This window comes from Gigantopelta aegis, chromosome 3, assembly GCF_016097555.1.
Source record: "Gigantopelta aegis isolate Gae_Host chromosome 3, Gae_host_genome, whole genome shotgun sequence".
NCBI classification, from domain to species: domain Eukaryota; kingdom Metazoa; phylum Mollusca; class Gastropoda; order Neomphalida; family Peltospiridae; genus Gigantopelta; species Gigantopelta aegis.
In genome coordinates this window covers 57,354,065-57,376,395 of record NC_054701.1, presented here as the reverse complement: position 1 = coordinate 57,376,395, position 22,331 = coordinate 57,354,065, and the positions used below count along the sequence as shown (strand labels likewise).

The 22,331-nt window shown below is 38.1% G+C and overlaps 3 protein-coding genes across 4 annotated transcripts; 2 read left to right on the top strand and 1 right to left on the bottom strand.

Moving 5' to 3' along the window:
* Positions 1 to 667: 667 nt before the first annotated feature.
* On the bottom strand, positions 668 to 8,447 carry LOC121368307. The gene is made up of 3 exons (XM_041492979.1): positions 8,363 to 8,447; positions 5,227 to 5,514; positions 668 to 3,106 (listed from the first exon to the last, which is right to left on the bottom strand). Exons 1-3 carry the CDS (start codon positions 8,406 to 8,408, stop codon positions 2,037 to 2,039), a joined length of 1,404 nt encoding a protein of 467 aa, XP_041348913.1. The 5' UTR covers positions 8,409 to 8,447; the 3' UTR covers positions 668 to 2,036.
* A 3,611-nt stretch (positions 8,448 to 12,058) lies between these two features.
* LOC121391082 lies at positions 12,059 to 15,806 on the top strand. 2 transcript variants are annotated; one of them, XM_041522837.1, is made up of 5 exons: positions 12,059 to 12,119; positions 12,581 to 13,046; positions 13,680 to 13,847; positions 14,174 to 14,401; positions 14,892 to 15,806. In XM_041522837.1, exons 2-5 carry the CDS (start codon positions 12,600 to 12,602, stop codon positions 15,411 to 15,413), a joined length of 1,365 nt encoding a protein of 454 aa, XP_041378771.1. In that variant the 5' UTR covers positions 12,059 to 12,119; positions 12,581 to 12,599; the 3' UTR covers positions 15,414 to 15,806. The 2 variants fall into 2 exon arrangements, with proteins under 2 accessions (XP_041378771.1, XP_041378774.1); XM_041522840.1 differs by lacking the exon at positions 12,059 to 12,119 and having other exon boundaries at positions 12,425 to 13,046.
* Positions 15,807 to 18,687: 2,881 nt separating this feature from the next.
* Positions 18,688 to 22,331, top strand: LOC121391071 (sodium/calcium exchanger regulatory protein 1-like). The gene is made up of 4 exons (XM_041522828.1): positions 18,688 to 19,008; positions 19,320 to 19,498; positions 21,031 to 21,132; positions 22,204 to 22,331. The coding sequence occupies exons 1-4, from the start codon at positions 18,936 to 18,938 to the stop codon at positions 22,255 to 22,257; spliced, it is 408 nt and encodes a 135-aa protein (XP_041378762.1). The 5' UTR covers positions 18,688 to 18,935; the 3' UTR covers positions 22,258 to 22,331.

Genomic DNA, 22,331 nt, shown 5'->3' with positions numbered 1-22,331 from the left:
TGAAAAGCTACTTCGGACTCTGGGCTACCTAGGAAGTTCACATCAGGTCCAGTCTCTCGGTCTTCTATATCCAACGGTGACTCTCTATCACTGTTAGACATGCTCTTTAACGTTAGTTATCTTGTGTGTTTGGTCCCACGTTCTCTGCCACCACTGTGACAAAATCCCCACGTCGTTGTTACGCGACTGTGGTGATATACCTGGTGTTGTGTGATTCGTGTCGAGCGGTGGCGACTGTAACTTATAAACTCTTTCTTCAATATTTGTACTCTCTTTATTCTGTATTATTTGTCTCTTTCCTGTACTATATATATATCTTTAATTTGTATTCTGCATCTCTTTCCAGTACATTCCTTCTTTACTCTAATATCTATATTTCTTTCCCGTACTATATGTCTTTAATCTGTATCTCTTTCCTGTACATTACCTCTCTACACTAATCTATATTTCTTTCCTGTACGGTATGTCTTTAATCTGTTTACTTACAGTGGCCTTAATTCACAACACAGGTTGTCAACAGAAAATAATTTAATAAATTTGAGAAATGTATTCTCAAACTGGTAGATGGGAGGCACACAAAGTGCAAGATAAATAAAGTGTAATTATTACAGTAACTGTCCTGTAATATGAAGTAATTAAATGAAGAAGAACAAAGTCAGGTAGAGTTAAACTCAAGAAATGTATTCTTGTAAATAATTAATAATATTAACAACAGTATAATAGTCACAATACATTAACTACACAAAATACATCAATTTAGTATTTAGAATTAAATTATGATTTCATTAATAATTTCTAATTGCTTATATAGTTTATTTATTTATACTTATTTACATAATTCTAAGTTTTACCCTACCCCGTCACTCAGTTCGTCAACCGTCACTACCGTCAAGGAGAGGGACGTAACTTTAACGTGAACCTAACGCTGTGAAAATCTGGAATCTAAGTCTGTAATCTCTAAATACTTGTTCTTTATCTGTTCTGTGTGTATGTGCTGTATCTGTGTGATAATATTTCTGTATTTCTTTATTTGTTGTTACCATTGGAGGCCTAGTTATTAATTCTTTAAAATCTGTATGGTCCGAGAAACTGAACTCCAACCGTCATGACGTCGCGCTTTTTATACCCCGTACCAACCCCTTATTTAGCCAAAAAGGTTGGATAAAAATAGGAATATTCCATATACGGTAAAGAAGGTCATGTTATAAATAGCGCACACGATATAATGGAAATAATGTCAAGTTAAAAATAGCACTAAGTCGTAAATGCTGGAAATTAGTAATTAAGAAATACAATAAACTAATATTTAAGGAAACCACTATTTTTCCAATAACTATTATAAACTAGCATATTTAAATAATATCCTAAATTATCTAAACAATAGTCCGTTTACAACCTAATTAATATAGCAACAGGCTGAAAATCGTTCATATGTTAAGTTCAAAGATGGCGGCTTCCATGCAAATAAAATTGTGCTATTTTCACAGCTTCAACTGGCTAGAAATAGTAAAAACGCTAACGACAGGTAGTGACTGCTACATCATTCGATTACGTAAAAATTCCATAATATGTTTTAAATAGTAAGAGTAATAATGACATAGAATATTGTAATATTTTCCTTGAAAACGATCTCTGAGCCGTTAGTCTGCGGTCTGTGAAATAACCGCGAAGGCCCGTAATGGAGACTTCATCATCAAACAACATTGATAATTACTAAACGCCCACATTTTGTTACAATATATATATATATATATATATATATATATATATATATATATATATTAGGCTAATTGTGTTTTAATACTGTGTTTTAGAACTGTTTATGTATAGATGTGAATGTATTTTAATAATACTTTTTTTTCCTTATAACTATAAGGTATGTTTAGACTATTTGATATATTCTCTGGAATAAAGAACCCTATCTAACAGGCTTCACCGAGTCCAATTGTCTGTCCGGGGAAAGTATCATTATTAAAACAGCAGTTGTATTTATATTGTGCATTTTACAGAATCCGTGGAGCGGACATCCTGCAACTTTAATCTTTGCTCCACGTAAATATTTTAACTTCTCCATTGCTCTGGCCGACATACAGTTTGTCCTGATCACAGCAGACGTACAGAGGCTCCGTCAGTCCATCCTGGCACGTGAGGATGTCCCGGATGATCTCACCGTCACGTGAGAACTGAACAACACAACTCCTGTCATTGTCACAAACATAAACAAACTCCTCTACGTCACACGTTACGCCACGTAGATGAAGTAGCCTTTGTTGATCACGCGTCGCCCACGTGACTTCCCCTGATGACGCCACCGATACCAGCGAACCACAGTCGGATACGACAACTAGAGAGTCTCCTTTCACTGCGAGACACCACGGCTCGATGAACATGTCAAAGAGTAGGGACTGGATCACTGTGCCCTCTTCATCCAACACGTCAACGTATTTACCCCACCAGTTTTCATGGGCGACAGACTGCAGATTACCCCCGGTGACTGCCATACGGTTGGCAGGCAGCATGGCTATGTAAAAGTACATTCTGTCAGTCCTCACCTTTTTGGTCAGGCTGGTGTCATCCCGCATTGTCAGAAACAGTATCTGCTTTTCTCTTGGCAGGACGACCGCCACCTGCTGATCACGTGACTCTGCAAGGCCGCACGGGGCACCGAACACCTTGCGTTTGCTTTGAAGAGCAAACGTCTCTGCACAGAAATATTTCACAGACCAGTTGAAAGAATCGGTCACGACAATCGTGTTCGATCGTTCGCCTTCGAGCACCAGGATGCACTGTATGCCAGAGCTAAGGAAATCGTTTGCCTGCATGTTAAACGCTCCTGTCTGTACCATTTTATCTCTCTTCCGGTCAGGCTGGATGCCCGATATGTTTAGGATTCTTGCTCGTGTCTCTGAAATGCCATTATTTGTGGAGAGCTGGCATTGTTGTAGCTCTTTCTTCATCCGGGTCTGTTCGGCGCGAAGGGTTGTCACGATCTGGTCGGACTTCATTTTGCTTTGAAGAATGTGGTTGAACCTCTCCAGTTTCTGGCAGATGGACTTCATATTCTGCGTTAGATGATCTGTTGTTGTAGTGGTTGCTGGGGCATCACCTAATAAACAAAAAGAAGACAAAAGAAAAACGTTAAGAGACAATTTCCGTGAAGAGAAAAATTGAGGCAGGTGTTAAAGGCGCAGACCCTACTTTTAACCCGTAAAAAACATGGACACTAAGTTTAGTTAATTTACAAACCTGTAACTCTTTTAGATATAGTTACAATAGAGTGAAAGAAGTCTGTGATGTTGAAACCGAAAAAATATTTGTTTAAAATGGATTTTTAAAATTTATTTTATTTTTATTTTTATTTTATTTTTGTTTTTGTATTATAAACACCAGGATGACCAGAAACACTCCGGTTCTACAGAAATGGATAATCTAAAGAATAAAATACAAGTAATGTTTGACTTCAGTTATGATAAACGGCTCTAATAGTGAAACATATGCTGTAGTGTTTAAAAACTAGGGTCTGTCCATTTAATTTCTCCCCTAACTTAAATTACGGAGAGACTGATAATACATAAATTCACATGCAGCACTTGGGTAAGTGGCTAGTTGTTAGACTTCTCTCTCACTAGACCGGCGTCGTGGTTAGGCCATCGGTCTACAGGCTGGTAGGTACTGGGTTCGGATCCCAGTTGCGGCATGGGATTTTTAATCCAGATACCGACTCCAAACCCTGAGTGAGTGCTCCGCAAGGCTCAATGGGTAGGTGTAAACCACTTGCACCGACCAGTGATCCATAACTGGTTCAACAAAGGCCATGGTTTGTGCTATCCTGCCTGTGGGAAGCGCAAATAAAAGATCCCTTGCTGCTAATCGGAAGAGTAGCCCATGTAGTGGCGACAGCGGGTTTCCTCTTACAAACAGTGTCAGGATGACCACATGTTTGACGTCCAATAGCCGATGATAAGATAAAAAAAAATCAATGTGCTCTAGTGGTGTCGTTAAATAAAACTTTACTTTTTTTCCCTCTCACTAAACTGTATTGACTTTCATTCATTCAAATAAGCCTGCTTTACACCGGGACCCACAGGTCGATTTTCCTAAATTTCGATACTTTGTTTTCAAGGACACTACAATATTCAGACTCGCAGAACCGGGTAGAGGGATGTGGGGGTGGTTGGCGGCGGTAATGTTTTCTCTCCACTATTTTTATTAAAGGATCGTAAGTCAAGTTTGTAAATCGTTGTTGTTGTTTTTTTCCCCCTACAACAGTACAATAAAATATACGCAAATAAACAGCTTTTAAGACTTTTATTCATTCACTTATGTTCTCCCATTCCAACCAGTGCACCACAACTGGTCAAAGGCCGTGATATGTGCTTTACTGTCTGTGAGATGGTGCATATAAAAGATCCCTTTCTACTAATTGAAAAATGTAGCGGGTTTCCTCTCTAAGACTATATGTTGAAATTACCTAATTTTTGACATCCAACAGCCGATTATTAATAGTTCAATGTGCTCTAGTGGTATAGTTTCATTGATTTATAGTTATTTTCGTGCCTATATCCAATTAAGATTTAAGCACGCTGTTCTGGACACACACCCCAGCTATTTGGGATGTCTGTCCAGAACGGAGGGTGAGTGGTCAGTGAGAGAGAAACCGGCCACTAACCACGGAGTCATTAAACTTGGTCTTGTGGGAGCCAGTACCGGGATGCGAACCCAGAACATACCAGATTTATGCCCGATCGCCTATTACAGGTTGCATAGTACCAAAGAAGAGAGTTCCGTGTCAAATATTTATAGAGTAAAAGCAGCTGTGGGTGTGATTGGTAGTAATATGTGACATTGATTGTTTGTGCAAATACTATAATCCATTGACATTAAATAAATACACTTTTATTGTTAAACAGTTGTTATGCAGTATATACCAGAGGTTGAAACTAATGCGGGGTACCCCCAAAAATGAAACTGCAATTTTCAGCGTAAATGACGGTTGCTATTAAAAACATTAATTAAATCTCTTAAATGATACGTGACCTCCCATTTTCTTGCAGGTAGATTAGATGTGAGGTATCACACTTTCTACTGCTGTACTTCCTGGGTGTGTTGATACGCTGCTTATATCAGTTTTATTAGTAAACGTTAACATTATCGGCAATAAGGAATTGATTTGGTCTATTAGAACCTACACCACAGAGAATCAGTTAGCTAAGACTGTTAACCCACGTTGCTTTAACTTGCTGATGGTGTCTATGGCCTGCAAGAGCGCCACATTGCGTGGGAACTGGTCGGCGTAGCATGATACTGGTTTCGTCGTGTCCGGGAGGGACACGCGCTTTCTACATACGGGGCAACGATAGATGCTGTGAGGCTTCTTGTTGGAGTTGAAAAGGTTCTGTAGGCATGCGCGACAGAAAGTGTGCCCACAAGGTATTGTCCTCGGGTCGCTAAAAACCTCCATACAGAGACTGCACGAGACTTCATCGTTGTCAGTGTAACATGAGGAGGCCATATCTGAAGAAAAAGAAGAAAAAACCCATATTAATTGGAGTTGTTTATATATATATATATATATATATATATATATATATATATATATATATATATATATATATATATATTCTTCAAAAAAAGTAGGGGAACTCTAATAAGAATTTACAATTGCCAAAATTGTAAGGTATATTAGCTGTGGGGAATGGTTATATGATAATAGTGAATTAATTGGGCAAACAGTACAACCGGTAGTTCATTATTACAGTAGGTTTTATGACCACCAAAGATCTTGAAGGACGATTGGGGTCGGAAGTGAAATTTGAAAGTTGACGTTTTTTATCAGTAAATCGCAAATTCAAATAAAAATGAGTAAAAATAAAACAGTAGCAACTGTATGATGAACAGAATGAAAATGCTCGACAGAAATAATGTTCCACAGTGATTAATCGACCTTCTTGGAAACTGTCAAAATCGAGAATGACACCCCACGCAGGAGTACGGGGCAACTGCGTGATGCACGTGCAAACTATGGAACGTGTTTCGGTGTGTTGATAAACAGACCTGAACGTTCTTTACTAGGATGTCTGTGGTCAAAACGTATGTTCGGTCTAATAGTTGATATTAACATTAATATTTCAGGTTCCCCTACTTTTGTTGGAGAGTATATATATATATATATATATATATATATATATATATATATTCAGGGTTTCTGCCGAAGGGTAAAATGCCATCTCCCAAAAAACATTATTTGCGTATGGCGCCATATCCAAAATATTTGGAAGATTTTTTAATGTTTTTACTTGACCTTTTGACAAAATTAATTACTGTTATCATTACTGGTTGATTAATGTTGGCTTTAAAGTACTAATAAATTATAAAACTTATTTTTATATGTGCAGTAGGATGACCCTTTCAAGAAAGGAATATAAAAAGCAAAGTTAAATGTATCTAAATCTAATATCTATATAAATATATCACACGATTCCACTGAATAATAATTTTTGTCTTCCGTATCGCCATACCCAAATATTAATTTCTTGCTGAAACCTTGATGTCTTTTTAAATCAAAATAATAAGGCCAAGTAAAAAAAGGTGCATTGGTTGTTTAATATTCTTCCGACAAGCCAGACACTAAAATTATCTTTAAAAAGAGCTAGCGCTTGTTAATAAGTCTATAACACAGAACTTCAAAGTACAGAAAGAAAGAAAGAAAGAAAGAAATGTTTTATTTAACGACGCACTCAACACATTTTATTTACGGTTATATGGCGTCAGACATATGGTTACGGATCACAAAGATTCTAAGAGGAAACCCGCTGTCGCCACTACATTCCAATTAGCAGCAAGGGATCTTTTATTTGCACTTCCCACAGGCAGGATAGCACAAACCATGGCCCTTGTTGAACCAGTTGTGGATCACTGGTCGGTGCAAGTGGTTGACACCTACCCATTGAGCCTTGCGGAGCACTCACTCGGGGTTTGGAGTCGGTATCTGGATTAAAAATCCCATGCCTCGACTGGGATCCGAACCCAGCAACTACCAGCCTGTAGACCGATGGCCTGCCACGACGCCACCGAGGCCGGTCAAAGTACAGATGAATATATTTCTGGAAATGTTTGCATTCAAGCGGAAAAATTGTTCGATTTTTAGAACTTGGCGTTTGTTAACGACAACTATATAATAGCAAACGTGAATTAATATTTTAGATTTTAAACAAAACGCTGGGATTTTAAAACAAATTTAATATATTTTATACAGGAAACAGTCATGGTATTACTACACAGATGCTTATAATTTAGCTTCAAGATTGTGCAATATAATTGCAATATATATCACAACATTTAGTTAAATATCCCATTATATATCGCAATATCAAAATTATGGCAATACCCAACTCTAACTAGAAGTGAACATGTTGGTGTTAAATTACTATTAGCATGGTTCATTGTCATGTTTTGCTAGGACTTAAGAGTGTAGCAGTCATTAAAAACAGTAGTCTTGTATTTAAACCGACACATGACTTGGTTATCTAATGTTATCTAAGATTCATTAAAAAAAATATATATATATATATACTGTTACAAAAGAACGCAAACCAAATTTGTTTTTGACTTGACTTGACTTGACTAGACTTGGCCTAATATAGAGTTCCGAACGGTCCTGTGATTCCTCGAAAGTAATGGAATTTGCATTTTACTTTTCTTTATTTTTTCAAGCCTGAAAAGTCGTGGGATTTTTAGAAAGTCGTGGAAAAAATATGAAAAACTGCTTGCTAATTATTATTTGTATTATTAAATTAAAATTTTGACAAACAAAATAATAGTTGTCAATGTGGTTCCGATTACTAGACCGTGCCTAGAAAAACCGCGTGAACCTAACGTTTTTTAAATAAGTTACCCCAAAAACGTTTGCACAATAACCAGTTGAGAATTAAATTGCGTCCGGTTTGACATTTAACACCCGTCCCGTGTTTTGAAATTTCAGAAAATACCTAAACAGAAAGTAGAAATTTCTACGAAGAATAAGTTCGTAGACTAGCACTGTTACGTGTTCTGTAAAATAAAACATATATTACACTTTGGACCTGACACGAAAGCACAAAGTATATCATTCATTTCTTTGCCAATTTTACCACGAAAATAAACCCATGGAAGTCTCAAACCAAAGCAGCATAGTTTGTAGGATCTAAAGTTAAAAAATATTGAACAACATGTCGGCGCAACCATGGAAAGGTGCTTATTCGTGTTACAATCTATTTTCTTTGTAATGTTAATTTGTTAAAACTTTATATTATTGAAAAACTAGACATATAATTTATATGTCTAGTTTTTCAATAATATAAAACCTTTTTTTCAGTTAAATTACCTGTTTCGCAATATCGTGTAAATTCTATATGTAGACTAAGAACCATGTAGTAACACACCAAGAAGCAGACTGTTAATGACGTAAACCTGGGAAATCCATCGCTATATATAGAATATGACACTGACTGGTCTAAATTAAGCGCACAGGCGCGCTTGCAGGTAGCACTAAACCAAATAATTTCAAGCTGGGTCAAAGTTGGAGGTGCACAGACGTTAACACCATAAGTCCTGTGATTGGTTATAAATGTGAGTGTGTTGGATGTAAAAAAAACTTAGTTTCATCTGGGCTAAAAATGTATGCAATTTTATTTCATCTAGTACCGCTGTGTCAAGTATCCTTGTGCTTGGAACATGTATGGGGTACCTGTAAAAAAAAGTACTAAAATTTTGTGCGAAACTAGGGGTGTTGTAAAAACATCTGGTTATACCGAAAATGAGCCACGAAAGGTACCATTTTCTGCAGTTAATACTTTGAGGTAGAGGTTGTGGTACTGATATTTATGGGTCATATTTTGGTTGGTATATTACATATAGTGTTTTTAAACACAAACGTTAACATGGTTGCCTATGGGATTTTAATTGGTGTAGTCCAACCTGCAGGGATGAGGGGAAAGGATACGGTGCTTCGGATCGTACAACATTAAAGATTATTGTAATAAAACATCTTGATATTATTTTTCTAGGACCATCATGTTATGAAAAGACGCACACGCAGAGAGAGAGAGAGAGAGAGAGAGAGAGAGAGAGAGAGAGAGAGAGAGAGAGAGAGAGAGAGAGAGAGAGAGAGACAGACAGACAGACAGACAGAGACAGATGCATAAACAGAGGGTCGGGGAGGGGGGAGCTCTCCCTCACGACATTCGCCATTCGATCGGAGCAGGATAAATGCAAGCCGATATCTTATCTATCCTGAAGTCCTACATAATAAATCTACCAACTAGGATATCCACGAGTACTCGAATACTCGGGCACGGGTCGAGTCTAGCAAGACTCGAGTCCGTTCACAGGACTCGAGTACCCGTTTAAGGCGGAATACAATGACCAGGGCCGGATTTAGACCTTGGGGAGCCCGGGGCACTTCAGGTCTGGGGCCCCTGTCTTTCTATTTTCTGATGTCCTCACACACACTTTGTTAATTGTGTTTAATAATTAAACTAATTTTATAATTATTAATTTTTTTATAAAGGAAGTCCTTAGTCTGTGGGCCACTCTGGTAGAAGGCCGCGGGGCAAATGACCCTCTTTGCCACCTTATAAATCCGGCACTGACAATGATCAACTATAATACAATGGACAAGGTAGGACAATAATTTCAGCAGTAACTTATCAACGATATAAGTTACACAATAATTATATGATCATGCGCTAGTTTTCCTTTTTAAACTGGCCGTCCGTCCGTCACAAAAATGATAATAATATAATAATAATAATAATAATAAAAGGTTTGTAAATGCAATGCAATGGCATGATTTGGCATCCATGTTCAGCGCTGGAATTAGCATAATGCTAATTTACTTTATTCCTTAATCTCATCATCATCTAGTGTAAGTGTCGGGTACTTTGGTGGTCCAGGTCGAATTTATTTTAGGAAGCCCGCTCTAAATTGCGCAAAAATTATCAATGAGTACATGTACTTTTATATTTTTGTATTTTCCGTTTATTCTTTGGTTCGCATACAAATTTAAATAAGTCCCCTTTCTTTTGGCATTAATAATCTAAATTGTCCCCTTAAATTTTCTGTCCCGGATCGGGCCCCTGGCTATCCAGGTGCGGAACCCGGGACAGACATGCTCGAAACCTTAGTGGTATATGAGCATGTTAAACCAATTCAAAGTCAAAATCCAGTTCGAGTTTGACCCTCGAGTACTCGAATCCAATATTTTGGACTCGTAAAGGCCTTACTACCAACCATTTTATCTCATAACTTTACTGTTTTGAAGTCTTTTCAAGGGTAGCAGGTCCAGACATGTTGAATGTCTTGTCGCTTACAAAACAAAATAGTTCTTGAATAACAGTTTATTTCTTATTTCAAAATCCAAAATTTAACAAAAGCCTGCATTGGCTATGTATGCTTAATTCAACATATATGAAATAATTTTGAGAAGGCTGATTTACTCCACTCAATTAATAAAAAAAAAAATTGGGGAGGGGGGGGGGGGGGGGGGGAGCGGAGCAGAGGGGTCAAAATTTTAGCTGGTGTTTTAATAATTCCCCAAACTACTGAAGAAATGAGGTTTTCTAGACAAAAATGATTGTAAATATCTATACATTAGGTAAGCCTAGATCACGTTTTGGGCCTGCCCAGTAACTGAATTATATTTCATTCTATATCAAAGGCCGTGGTATGTGATATCCTGTCTGTAGCATGGTGCATATAAAAAATCCATTGCTACTAATGGAATAATGTAGCGGGTTTCCTCTCTATGACTGTCAAAATGACCATATGTTTGACATCCGATAGCCGATGATTAATAAATCAATGTGCTCTAGTGGTGTCGTTAAACAAAACAAACTTTTAAACTGTTTTCTGTAATTGCTCGACCAGATATACAAACGATACCGAGAATAACAGTTGTATCCATTTATATTTATTTTCGTGCTTATATCCAACTAATTTAATAGTTTCTGGCATGAGTCCTTTTGTAGATGGTTTTTCTGACCCGAGTCTCGAGAAATCAATTCTTGGAGCGAGATATAGCGAGCTTCAATGGTTGCTTTTCATACTACATTTTCTTGTTTACAATATCAGTGTCTGTATATCCAGTATTTGCGGCCGTGTGCTAATGTCTGTAGTATTCAAATTTCATTTTACTTCGTAACACATATTTGTTTCGTACGGAATCGTACGTACGAAATTATTGTAAGGTAAAATCTGGTTTGACTACTACAAACGTTAAGACGATGAAAACACCTTAAATGTTTATGTACAGACAGGCTACTGGTAATCTGAACAAGAAATTTATAGATGTAATTTTAGTCATCAAAAATGATAGTACTAAAGAAAATAACTGCCTGCTGGGTCAAAGTAGCCTTGTGCTTGAAATATGTATGGGGTACCTGTAAAAAAAAAAGTACTAAAATGTTGTTCGGAACTAGGTGTGATGTAAAAACTGAAAATGAGCTATGAGCGGGGCGTACCATTTTCTTTAGTTAATACTTTGAGGTAGGGATTGTAGTACTGATATTTATGGGTCATAGTTTGGTGGATATATTGCATATATAGTGTTTTTAAATACAAACGTTAACATGGTCGTTTATGGGATTTTATTTGGTATAGTACACCCTGTATTGTCGTTGACGGAAATAGTCGAAATATTCCGATTGAAATATTACTCCGCGAAGTAAACTATCTGTCTGTGCACTGGTTGAGATTCATTTAGTTTCAGTTTGTTAGTTTGTTTGATTTTGTTCTTATAAATGGTGCAGTCGTATCGCTATATGGATATTAAGGATAGTTTATGACAGCATATGCGTAATATCAAATAACACGGCACATAAAAAAGAACTAGAATACCAGGCAATGATATTTGAGTAGCTCAATCGAATACGTCCTCTAATGTAACAACATGAATGAAAGACTGAACACAACTATTCGTGTCACAACAAGTCGAAACATGCTTGTGACGTAGGCTGTCTGGCCCTATATAAAGCCAGCTAACGTTGTAAAATTCAGAAATATTGGTCCTAGCACAAGCGAAAGGAATAATAAAAAAAGAGGATAAAAACAATACGTCTGCCAGTCTCTCAGTTATTTTAAATGTAAGTTAATATATATATATATATATATATATATATATATATATATATATATATATATATATATATATATATATATGTACGTATAAAGATACATGTACATAGATACAGGTACAGGTACAGGTATAGACATACAAATATACAGATAGATACATGTACACACACACATACATACACACACACACACACACACACACACACAAACCTGATACGATTCCTAAATAAAATTAAATTGTAGGTATTAGTCCATTAACATTATCTTCTTATTCTTTATTCATTTTTTTTTTTTTATTATTATTTCACTTTTAATACTTTTTTTTATAATTTAGTTGTTTTAATTTTTTTAACATCTTGTTAAGGTGAACAGTAAATATATTATTATTTACGTTTGGTAAGTTTCATATGTATTGTGTAAAGTTGTGCTGTGCATGTAGAATATATTCTTTTATATAAAAAAATTTCAGAATCACAACATAGTTCTAAATGGCTCTGTTACCCCCAGGCGGATTGCCCGAAATTGTCTTCTCTTTCGACACGACTGGATCTATGAGCAGTTGTCTAGCTGAGGTTAGAGGTCGATTGAAAGACATGATTCAGCGTCTCCAAGCAGACATCCCCGCGATCAGAATCGCTGTGTTTGCGCATGGGGATTACTGCGACAAACACAATTATGTTACCAAGTTCGTGGACTTCACGGATGACGTGAAGAAACTGTGTGATTTCGTCAGTGATGTTTCCTCCACTGGCGGGGGGGACTCGGACGAGTGTTACGAGCTGGTGCTGTACCAGGTTCGTGATGAACTCTCCTGGACGCCAGGGTCTAATCGAGCCCTCGTCATGATCGGTGACGCGAAGCCACACGAGCCAAACTATCCAGACAACAAACTGAAACTAGACTGGAGAGTTGAAACGGACAACCTCGCAAACATGGTATGTAGACCTTAAACAATAACATCATCTAATTAATTGTAGCACCCATTCAGCTTTTAAAGTGATGGATAACAATAAAATCATTCCAAAGCTCGTCTCCGGCTGTTGGTGTTGCTGGTGCTGGTGCTTCTTATTCTTTTTATTCTTATTCTTCATCTTCATCTTCATCTTTCCTCTTCTTTTTCTTGTTCTTGTTCTTTTTTTTTCTCTTTCTTCCTACTCATCGTCCTCGTCCTTGTATGTACCTTAGAAGATGTCTGTATGTTAGCGAAGAACAGGTGTTTCTGTACTACCATATCTGGAAGCTTAGCCGTTTCACAAGAAGGGGGCACCAGATTATTGGTATCTTGATATCTGGTCTCATCAACGTAACATGGCGAGTGCTGTGGCCGAATAATAGTAGGCCGGCATGTAATAGTATTTATGATATAAAAATACATAACCAGTTTGTGGTTCGCTGACAAATAATTTAACAATTCAAAGCTGAAATGTCTCTGATTGGCTGACAAAGACTTAAATACGGTAATCAAAAAGTACAAGTTCTCCAATATACCAATCAATACATGTATTTAAAAAATGTTACCTGTACAAAATAAAAAATATTTATTAAACATCCATGTCATACTATTGCAGGGAGTAAAGATTTATGCTGTACAGTGCAAATCATTTGGCGCAGAAACGTTTTATAAGACAATGGCGGAAAAAACGTCTGGTCGTCACCTTAAGATGGACAGCTTTTCAAACATCTTTGATTTCTTGATGGCCATCTGCTACAAAGAACAAGGAGAGGACTTGCTGCAGGTAAACATTTAAAATAAACATTTCTATTCATGGCGTCTTTAGCTGACCTTCACGCAACACGGTTTTACAATTCACATCAGGAATATGTTTCTTAATTCCATATTTCAGGTTTTGAAACAGGAAAGTAGTTTAGCATTAATTTGATACAAACTGCTATTTAGCATGTTCTATGTATTATAAATGTAATCACACCAACAAAGAAATGGGAAAGAATATCACAAAAATAGACGATTTTAGAAGTTTTCATATGGATTTGTATTTTTTTCACTCTCACAGTAATTCACACTGCTGTTTCGTATATTGAAATAAGAACTATTTTATTTCAGGTGTACGAGAAAGAAGTCCGACAGAGATGCGGTGACGGCAGTCTACATAAAGATCTGCACGGCTTGTTTTCTACTCTGCGAGATCCCACAACAATTGTCGCAACTGGTTCCCCACTGTGTAAAGCCAAACCAAAAACAACGTCAAAGAAAGTGGCAAAACCAGCTTCGTTAAAGAAGGGTTCTTTGAAAAGACCTGTACTGAAAGCCAACAACAAGAGACACGTCAAGGTAAAGAAGATTCGGTTTTAATTTAATCGGAGTTTTTTTAAAATTAAATCTGTCATCTCGAATATAGTTTTAATATTTAAGCATTTAAAATAGATTATGGAGATAATAACTTAAAACTACAATAGCGACGGGTGGATGCTGGCAGCTACAGACACTATTAACTGATAAAATGTATTGGATGCTGTTACAACCAGACAGCCAGAAATATTCTATTTAAACTCAGATTTAAGTATCTACTGATAGCTATGGAATGCGTCGCTTATTTTGGAAGCAGAAAACCAGAAACATTCAAGTTACAAATTAGATTTAAGTATTCACGATTTTCTGGTAAGAGAAATAAATTAAATCTGACACAGTAACACACTCAACTTAGTCTGAAATATTTTTATTGTCTTATCAAATACATTTTATATGAATGACACCGTTTTAAATTATTGATACTGCTTGGAACACGAAGGCAGATAATTATTAAGTTGTTCTTGTGTTTCAGAGTAAAATGTGTCCTGTTCGCCTGTTGAGAAGAGAGAATGTTCCAGAAAACAACTTCATGCTGAGGGATCTCCATTGGTCGCCGTGGGTTAAGGTTGTTTGTCCCGACAAACCAGACGACACTTGGGAAAAGAAGAGAGGAGAAGGACGAGGGTATCGCAAAATCAGAATTTTCCCGGGGAAAACTACTCTGCCAGCTTTGTACGAGGTAGCTGTCCAAAGTCAGAGGAGATCAAGGCGCCATGTTGTCTTCAGCAGGTTTGCCAAACGGATCCCGAACGACGTGGGTTGGGAAAGTCGTCTGCTGGGAAGGAGTGACGTCAGACGCCAGGTGGACGAGGTTGTGAAGAGTGGTTGCAGTCTGTTTATCAGGAGAGTCACTCTGAGGAGGAAAGCAACTGCACAGAATGCGCTTACGTCACTCAGACTGTATGACTATGCTTGGAGGAGAATCTCACGAAAACGTTCCAATCACAGAACAGTCGTTAAAGGTGACTTCAAAATTTCACATGAAGCTTACTGAATAACTGACTATAATATGTTTAGAAATGTTGAACAGTATGTGATAAAATAATTTAAATTAGTGTTGTGGTGTATATAATCGTCCACTGTGACATATTCCTATATTTCACGTCTGCTCGGATTATATGTTCAAGTCTTATTATAATGGCAGTTACAAATTTAAAATACAAGTATTGACCTGTGTTGGTGATGATGTTCTTTATTGAATATCTTTGTATCGTTGACATGTGTGACACTGGATGCTTTTGTTTTGTCGTTAATACATGTACATATGTAAATGTGAATTTAAATTGCAAATATTATGTCATAAGGTATTTATTGAAACACTGTGCTTATGTTGTTAAATATGTTCATTATTTTGCTGTTATCTGTTGTTGCAATAAATGTCCACTGCATGGTGATTTTTTGTTTTCTTTTTTGTTCTCATAAATATCTGTTATCGTCAAACGATATTGTGAAAGATTTGAGTCAATTGTAATTTGTTGGTATTATATGATGATGTGGGTGAGGTGGATATAATATATTCCTGTGTTTGTATCAAACTAAGTTTCAAAAGTGAGTCTAGATTGGGTTCGAAGTGAACTCCTCTTTCAAGCGCTGCAAACCTCTTTAATACCAATCGATTTTTTATCATACCCAAATGTAGCTATTTTATATCTGTCAACTTTAATTTTTGGTTAAAAATTTATAATATATGTCGGTAATGAAATGGAAAAAAAGAAGAAAAAAAGAGTCAAATATTGTTTCTAATGCAAACACTGCTACACACGTTATTCGTACCAAAACAGCAGCAAGATGCATTATGCACATGTACGTTCTAATAGTCTAATAGACAGGACAGTATACATCACGGCATGTGATATACCAGTCGTGGGGCATTGGTTGGTATTGGAGAAAAACGAAAGCGAAACCACTAAAGGTGATCGCGATCAGGGGAGCGCTCTACCATTCAGCTACAAACCGCCCCTTAATTATTTCATTTCAACTTATTTTCGTGCTTATATCCAAGTAAGTTTCAAGCACGCTGTCCTGGACACACACCTCAGCTATCTGGGCTGTCTGTCCAGAACAGTAGGTTAGTTGTTAATTGTTAGTGGTTAGTGAGAGAGAAGAGGGTGTAGTGGCCTTACTCCTACCCATTGAATTGTTAAAATTCGCTCTGGATGAGAGCCGGTGCCGGGCTGCGAACCCTGTACCTACCAGCCTGTAGACCGATGGCTTAATCACTACGCCACCGAGACCGGTTCCCCTTAATTATATTCCGTTCCATTGGAAAGGGGAGATCACTGTGGATGATCTAGAGTGTAACTGGATTGTCTTACTTACAATATTAGTTATAGCGGTGTTAATAATTAACACCGGCCTAGGTGGTGTCGTGGTTAAGTCATAAGGCTGGTAGGTACAAGGTTTACAGCCCGGTACCGGCTGCAACCCAGGGCGAGTTCTTAAGGGCTCAATGGGTAGGTGTAAGGCCACTACACCCTCTTCTCTCTCACTAACTACCAACCAACAACTAACCCACTGTCCTGGACAGACAGTCCAGGACAGCGCGCTTGAAACTTAATTGGATATAAGCACAAAAATAAGTTGAAAAAAAATAAAAATAATAAATAGCACCGGCCTTGGTGGTGTCATGGTTAAGCCATCGGACATACGGATGGTAGGTAGGGTCTCCACGAGTACTGGGGCACGGGTCGAGTCTAGCAAAACTCGAGTCCGTTCACGGGACTCGAGTACCCGTACAAAGTGGAGTACAGTGAACAACTATAATACAATGGACAATGTAGGCCAATAATTTCAGCAGTAGATAATCAACAATATAAGTTACACAATAATTATATGGTTATGCTCTAGTTTCTCTTTTAATTTGGCCGTTCGACACAACACTGAACATATCCACTGGTTTCTGTATGCAATACTATTTTATAATGCTATTTTACTTTATTCTTTAGTCTCATTATTATCTAGTGTAAATGTCGGGTACTCGGGTTCGAGTCGAGTTTGACCCTCGAGTACCTGTGTTCAATATTTTGGACTCGTGGAGGCCCTACTGGTAGGTACAGGGTTCGTAGCCCGGTACCGGCTCCCACCAAGAGCGAGATTTAACGACTCAATGGGTAGGTGTAAGGCCACTACACCCTCTTCTCTCTCACAAACAATTAACAGCTAACCCACTGAACAGATAGCTGAGGTGTGTGCCCAGGACCTTGAACCTTAATTGGATATAAGCACGAAAATAAGTTGAAATGAAAACTAAATAAATAGCAGCGGAAATGGGGCGAGGGCTCTTAGTTGCATTTAGTGGACAGGAATTTTCCGAGTTGCGCAGACCACTGTGTCTATCAACTCTCGAATGCAGAGACGGAAGGTGCAGGGTATTGTTTCAAACTCCAGTTCGGGAACAAATCCTCAAATTCCGGCAAAAACGATAGAGATTTTGGAGCAAAATGAACTGGTTTAAAAACCGTAGTATTTTCATCATTCCACCCACAATATTAGTTGTATCCCGTGTAAAAATGCGTAATGATTCGTTTGCAACCTTATTTAGTTGTTTGGCAGTAATGCTAATTATATGAATAAATGTTGTAATCCAGATTCTGGTATTTTCGTTGAATTCGGGCATGCCCCCCCCCCCCCCCCCTTTAAGAAATGGGAGCTCGTACGCCTATGAATGCAGGACAAGGTTTAGTGAACATGACTACGAATGTTGGGAGCACGGAGCCACGACAATTATAAATACTGAAATAACATTAAATGTTATAACAAAATGCGAGTAAAATACGTTTGAAGTGCCCTTTTTAATAACCTTTTTTTAATTCATCATCCACAATATATATCACTAAACTGTCATAAAAATACCTCTCTGGGAATCTTTATTTTTAAAAATTCCGGGGAGCATGCCCCCGAAAACCCCTACAAATATTGATACCTTTGGGAGCTCGTTTTATTTGCCTTCGGAAAACTCAAAATTGTCCTGTTTAGAATTTTATTACCCCATTTACACAATTATGGATCCGCCCTTCACACACACACACACGCATAAACAGAGATATATATAGAGAGACATACATACACACACACACACACACACACACAGACACACACAGAGAGAGAGAGAGAGAGAGAGAGAGAGAGATGAGGATAGATAGCAGGGGTGGGGGGGGGGGGGGGCAGGCAGACACAGATAAAGAAGAAATAAACAAGTAGAAAAACAACACCTGTTTTAAAATATAATTTCTGTATTCTGGAACTGGGACATCCTGTTGGTTTGAGTCAAGTCTGTTTACTGTTATGACATCACAGCTGCGAGTTCCGTACTCCAGCGAGAACCAATCAGTGGCCGGTGTTGACATCTGTTCTGTGAATTGTGGAACTGACCTACTTTAACTTCGAGGAAGCCGAGTATAGAGAAAGCATCCGCATGGAATGCTATAAAATGGAACTTCGAACCACTGAAAGTAAATCCTGTGTGTGGTTCGTTTAAGGAACGTATTCTAAAAGGAAATTATATTTTCAAATAGCAATGGCAGACAAATTTGATGGAAAATGGCAACTCCACGCATCCGAAAACTTCGAGGCTCTTATGGCTAAAACAGGTAAAAAAAAGAAAGAAAAAAAGAAGAAATTGAAATAATATTTTATCACTGGCGTAGATTACGGGGGGAGGGGGGGGGCACATTTTGCTTTATATTTACAGATATTTTGCTTTGTATTTGCTTTATAATAGTGTAAAAGTGTGTAAATATAAAAGTGTGCCCCCTCCCCCCCCCCCCCCACACACACACTTTTTGGCACCTTCCTACGCTTGTGTATTATATATACGTAATTGTGTTATAAATTTCAAAATTAATAACTATCATATAAATATTTTTAAAATATATTTTTATTTAAATGATTGTTATTTCAGGATGTCCTGATGAAAGCATTCGTACGGCGATGAAAGCGGTGAAGGACACGACACTAGAGATATTCCACGAAGGTGACAAGTGGACGTTTCTCAACCACACTGTGTTTGGTGCTCGTCCAGCCGTGTTCCAGATAGGAGTTCCAACGCCAACGACAACACTGGATAAAAGACCTCTTACTGTGAGTAGAAGAAACATGCCCTAACAACCGGCCTCGGTGGCGCAGTGGTTAAGCCATCGGACTACAGGCTGGTAGGTACAGGGTTCGCAGCCCGGTGCCGGCTCCAACCCAGAGTGAGTTCTTAAGGGCTCAATGGGTAGGTGTAAGTCCACTACACCCTCTTCTCTCTCACTAACCACTAACCAACTAACAACTAATCCACTGTCCTGGACAGACAGCCAGATAGCTAAGATGTGTGCCCAGGACAGCGTATTTGAACCTTAATTGGATATAAGCACGAAAATAAGTTGAAATCAAATCAATCATGCCCTAACACAACCAGATAGAATGTAGCTCGAGACTCCTCTAACCCTACTCTGTTTTTGTGTCAGGACAATTATTAATACATTAATTATTTTATAGGTTCCCAAGTTTGATACCACAGCTTTTTAATTTGATAATGTTCTAATCCGTTCATAACATTCAGAGCCCGCGGAGTGTATTTTAAATGGGGGGTGGGGGTGTGGGGGTGTGGGGGGGGGGAACAGTCAGACTGATGGTGGTACGGGGGAGGGACATTTAAGGGCCCAATGTTTAAGAGCTTGGATATGTTAGAGCGGGTTCGGGAAGAAGGTCCCGTGAATTAGTTTTTGATTTCAAGAGACCCGTTTTACAAAGCGATCTTAGCGCTAAGATCAACTTAAGTGCATAAGATATCTATGCACTTAAGGCGATCTTTGCGCTAAGATCACTTCGTAAAATGCGGGCCAGGTGTTCAAATACGACAGTTTCGGCATTCTAGGCCTAAGAATAAAACGTGGGGAGAGAATGGTCCCCTCGGAAGACTTCAGTTCCGTGGCCCCTGACAGAAAAAAATATGTTCGTGACCAATACAGTCGCTCAAAGAAGACACCCGGCACTCATATCTGAATTCCTGTCCTGAACGGAGTAGCCGGCATGGGTCGACACCTGCGCTCATGGCAGCCGTGCGCTACAACAGCTTGCCCTGAATGTGCACTGTAGGTCCTATGACCTGACCTGACCTGACCTGACCTGACCTCCTATCTGAAACAGTACCCCAGGTAAGGATCTACAGGTGTCGAGTTTCTTCTTGTAGCGTTTCTTCTAGTCACAAACATGTAAGTTTAATTTCGTCAGTGAATCTGACAAATGGTCTCTGGCGTTATATTTCAGAAACTCAATATCTTTTAGACACAGTACTTGACGACTGTTTGGATGTTGTAATTAATGGTTTTCTACACTATAAGTCAGTATGCCTATCCTGAGTGTGACAGACCAGTAAATAAACAGGACATCTAGCTGGAGACCATTCGAACTGATGTTATAAAGAACAGTATGGGCCGTGAGTGTGCGTGTGCGCGATCGCGCGTGCGTGCGTGTGTGTGTGTGCGTGCGTATGAGCGCGTGTGTCTGTGTGCGGATGTGTATTTGTGTGTACGGGTCGAATGTAACACTTTTTATACGCAGGTCTAATGATTGATTGTTTCATTAGCGAAAACAAATTAATTATGATGCATAAAAAAACATTTCAGGCTACGCTGACACTAGAGGGCGACACGTTGATTCGACATGCAACTGGAGATGGGTTTTCTGTGAAACATATCAGGAACGTAGTCAACGATGAAATGATTCTGGTATGTAGTTCTTTCTTGTTCGGGAACACTGATTTATTTAATAGCGGATATATTGGATCCACTAGCCCCCTCTTCCAATTTTGTCTAGATAAGATTGTCTTTTAATTGATTATTTTTCATTTCCGAAAAGTGTGACATCAAAACATGTTTATTTAAATATTTGGGGCCAAATATTACTATTCACTGTATCTGGGTTGATGTTTGATACTCATATTAGCGCTTGTTAAACGCGATGTTGCACTGGTTACTTTAGACCGGCCTCGGTGGCGTCGTGGTTAGGCCATCGGTCTACAGGCTGGTAGGTACTGGGTTCGGATCCCAGTCGAGGCATGGGATTTTTAATCCAGATACTGACTCCAAACCCTGAGTGAGTGTTCCGCAAGGCTCAATGGGTAGGTGTAAACCACTTGCACCGACCAGTGATCCATAACTGGTTCAACAAAGGCCATGGTTTGTGCTATCCTGCCTGTGGGAAGCGCAAATAAAAGATCCCTTGCTGCTAATCGGAAAGAGTAGCCCATGTAGTGGCGACAGCTGTTTCCTCTCAAAATATTTGTGGTCCTTAACCATATGTCTGACGCCATATAACCGTAAATAAAATGTGTTGAGTGCGTCGTTAAATAAAACATTTCTTTTTTTTTCTTCTGTTTTTTTTTTTGGTTACTTTAAATCCGCTGTTCCAAGATTTTTGGCAGCTCGAAATATTTACTTTTTTTTTCTTTTTTTTTTTTTGTTCAGTTCACTTACAAATTACTTGCAACATTTTGTTTAAATGTTCTATTGTAGCAAGCCCAATACGCTTTTAGTTGTATGGTGGCGTCGTCAGGAATTTCAATGTAAATTAGTGTATATATAACGAACTGATCATAATGTTCATCTTATTTGTATCTTATCGTCCTGAATGAAAACGGTTAACTTCCGAAAATGGATATAACGAAGTGACCTACTGCTATAACGAACTGACGTGTCTGTGCCTTGCAGTTCGTTATAAGAGTACTATACTGTACTTAATTAATTGTTAAAATCTTATGCCCTTGGTTATAATTTGTTTTATTATTTATTTATTTTCAGATCCTCATTTGTGAAGATGTGGTGGCGTACCGACGATATCACAGAGTTGACTAAGACAGTATCAAGAACGCTGTACACATATACAATAATTGTTTATACTTGTTGAATTAAATTATTTTCTAATTTTC